Source organism: Sinocyclocheilus anshuiensis, unplaced genomic scaffold, assembly GCF_001515605.1.
Source record: "Sinocyclocheilus anshuiensis isolate Anshui unplaced genomic scaffold, SAMN03320099.WGS_v1.1 scaffold403, whole genome shotgun sequence".
Classification (NCBI taxonomy): Eukaryota; Metazoa; Chordata; class Actinopteri; order Cypriniformes; family Cyprinidae; genus Sinocyclocheilus; species Sinocyclocheilus anshuiensis.
The window spans coordinates 7929-10996 of NW_015552553.1; the positions used below are offsets into that span (position 1 = coordinate 7929).

A 3068-nucleotide genomic window follows, 5' to 3' on the forward strand; every position below is an offset into this window, starting at 1 on the left:
TTTTGGAAGGCCAAACAAAGTAGTTTCGCTTTCACAACGAAACAGCGTCACACACAGCGGCTTGAGAACGGCGCAGCCGGTGGATTCGATGAAGGAGCGTCCAGCGGGCTTGTGGCAACCACATGTGACGACCCCGGGCTGGACTCCGCTTCGTCCACGGTGAAAGCCGATCTGGCGATCCACAGCGGGAAGTTGAAGTATTTCCTCAGCGACCAGCACGGATCAGCTCCAGGCATGACGAAGCGGATATCGTCCTCTTTTGGAAGGCCAAATAAAGTAGTTTCGCTTTCACAACGAAACACACAGCATCTTCACGACATGGTGGCGGCGCCAACAACAATACAACAGCGAGAATAAAAGTTACGCCTTCTTTCTTTGCGTGCGGCGTTATGCAAATCTTCCCACATCATGACTTAGACATGTTGGGGCGTGTTAGAACGAACCATTTTAGGTAGGCGTGGTTGACTCTTAACTTTTATAAAGAATATCTCTCTGGATTTGAGACTTTAGTCTTTGCAACTTTACAGATCTTCTTTATGCACCAAGAGCTTGTAACATTCCAAAAATTGAAATCGCATCATATGACCCCTTTAAGTAGCACTTAGCCGGTCGTGTTATGCCGTCCTTATTTATATGAAAAGTATTTAATACGGTATTTAATTTTTAGGAAAAAAAATTAGGAAAAAATCAGTTTTTATTTGTATAAACAGCATTTTTGTTCAACGTTATAACACGGTGCCAAGATAGAGGCTATATTTTTACGACATCCTCGAAATTTCCGTCAGGCGTATAATCCGCCGCCTCAATCGAAGGGTCCTTCGCTGGAGGTGACATTCATTGAAGGGCCCCGGTTTGTGAAGAGAAGCGGCGAATACACCTTCACGGTCACAGAAATCATGGCCCAGGCGGTACAGAAACTTGTGGCTAAAGTGCCAACGTTGGTCGGTGGTAAGAATTATCACCTTTTACTTAAGCTATAGATTTATTCCTTCAAAGATATTTATTTTGAGTTGTGTGCTTCTGGTTTCCGCAGCTGTTAAAACAGGCCGCGTAACGTAAATGAGCAAAACATGCATTAGATAAAACCGTTACTATACAGACAGTAATTGTGGTAACATGCTGATTTTCGTGCAAGCAAATGACCAACAGTTGTGTTAGCTAATGCTCTGGTGCTTTACTCCGTTTATAGCTGTCACAATTCATTCTGAACGCGCGCTACAGCAGTGTTATATGCTGAAGATGACAGAGCACAACAGTCGCCCAATGTCAGCGTGTGAAGATACATTCAGCTCAAACATTTAAGTTGTTCCTATGGCCTTGGCTTTGTGAAGTTTCCTTTACAAATTTAAACGTTAGTTATATCTTTTGTATGTTTTCCGTGATTAACGTTTGTAATGATATATGCAGCCGCTGTGAACTACTCCAAGCCCCGGCTAGCCACATTCTGGTATTACGCCCGTGTGGAGCTGGTGCCTCCAACCCCTGCCGAGATCCCCAAGGCCATCAGCGGCGTCCAGGATCTCCTCAAGGGCTTCCAGTCTGGACGGCTCGGTCAGACCACAGTAAGGGTTAGTACGGGTCCTTTAAATTCTGGTTTGCCATTTCAAATAGGACTTTTTTTGAGATTTGACAATGTTGACACAAAATAATTGCTTAAATGTATTATCCAAAAAACAAAACAAAAAAACATCTGCTTTGGCAGAGGCACATCTGTCATGCAGTGTTGGGAAGGTTACTTTGGAAATGTAATAGGTTAGAGATTACAAGTTACACTGTGTAGTGTAGTGTAATTATTTCAGTTACTTTATTAAAGTAATGTGACTGATTACATTTGATTACTTTTCTAAATTTCTAACAAATGTTTTTAACTGATGATCATTTTCAAACATTTAAACCAGGCAGGGTTAACATTACAGTAGCACTCAACGCTGCATGATTACTGTCAGACTTTCAGAATCCTTCATCACTTGAATTTAGATTATAATAATTTATTTTTAAAGCACAGCCACCACAAAATCAGACTTTAGCACCTCTTTTTACTTTGAGATCATTCTGAGGTTAAATAAAGATTTAAAACCATAACAAGAAATAGTTTCATAGCTATGATGCTGTTTTTGAAATCAGATCTTTTCATGACAGGAAACACAGGCATCTAACAGTTAATCTTTAAAAAATAAAGCATATACATAAACCCAAATTGGAAATAAAACAGTTATCATATAAACGTGTCCTATTCTGTGTCCTAAACTCCTGAAACATTGGTGTCTCATATTGTAGAGCAGTCAATGCAATTTGGGAAAGAAATTAATTAAATCTGTATATGGGTGTGTGTGAAAAATTCAGATTAACCCCTTTGTAATCTTTAACATTTTCAAAAGTAACTGTAATTTAATTACACATTTTTTCTCAGTAGCTGTAACTGATTAAATTTATTTTGTAATAAATTATGTGATTCCATTACATGTAACTAGTTACTCCCCAATACTGCTGTCATGTCATATTTCAAATATGTATTTGTCATTGTGCATGATGCATATGCTAATGTTAGCCACCATGTTTAGAAAAAAATTTAAATTGTCATTCACATATCCTCAAGCTGTTCCAAACTTGTATGAATTTTTCAGCCATTGAACACAAAAGATCAGTGGTGTAACGTAACAAAGTAATAATACTTCATTACAGTACTTAAGTATTTTTTGGGAGTATCTGTACTTTACTTGAGTTTTTATATTTCAGCCAACTTTTACTTTTACTCCACTACATTTCCTAATTAAAATGTATACTTTTATGCCGATACATTTCCCCGAAGCATATTCGTTACTTACTACAAAATAGTCAGAAGAACACGGACTGCAGGAAAGCAGGTTTGACGAATCAGTGGTCTGGCGTTTGCAAGTTAGACTCCTAAAAATCACCTTTGCTCATGTGCAAACAAGTGCGCGGCTAAGCGCACAACCGCGGATGATTCATTTTCCACTCAAGTCGAGTCTGGGGTAGGGCTGCACGATTAATCGAATGCGATTGTCATGCGCATTTTGATAGTAAAGCCGGTTCTGTAATCAGCAGGA

The 3068-nt window shown here is 39.1% G+C and overlaps 1 protein-coding gene across 1 annotated transcript in view; it reads left to right on the forward strand.

Annotated features, from left to right (window-relative positions):
- Positions 1-808: 808 nt before the first annotated feature.
- Positions 809-3068, forward strand: part of LOC107664523 (ATP synthase subunit g, mitochondrial-like) — a 3781-nt gene continuing 1521 nt past the window's right edge. Inside the window, exons 1-2 of the mRNA XM_016455115.1 lie at positions 809-948; positions 1408-1568. Coding sequence (XP_016310601.1) covers positions 897-948; positions 1408-1568 — 213 coding nt within the window. The 5' untranslated portion in view covers positions 809-896. The remainder of the gene's footprint in view (positions 949-1407; positions 1569-3068) is intronic.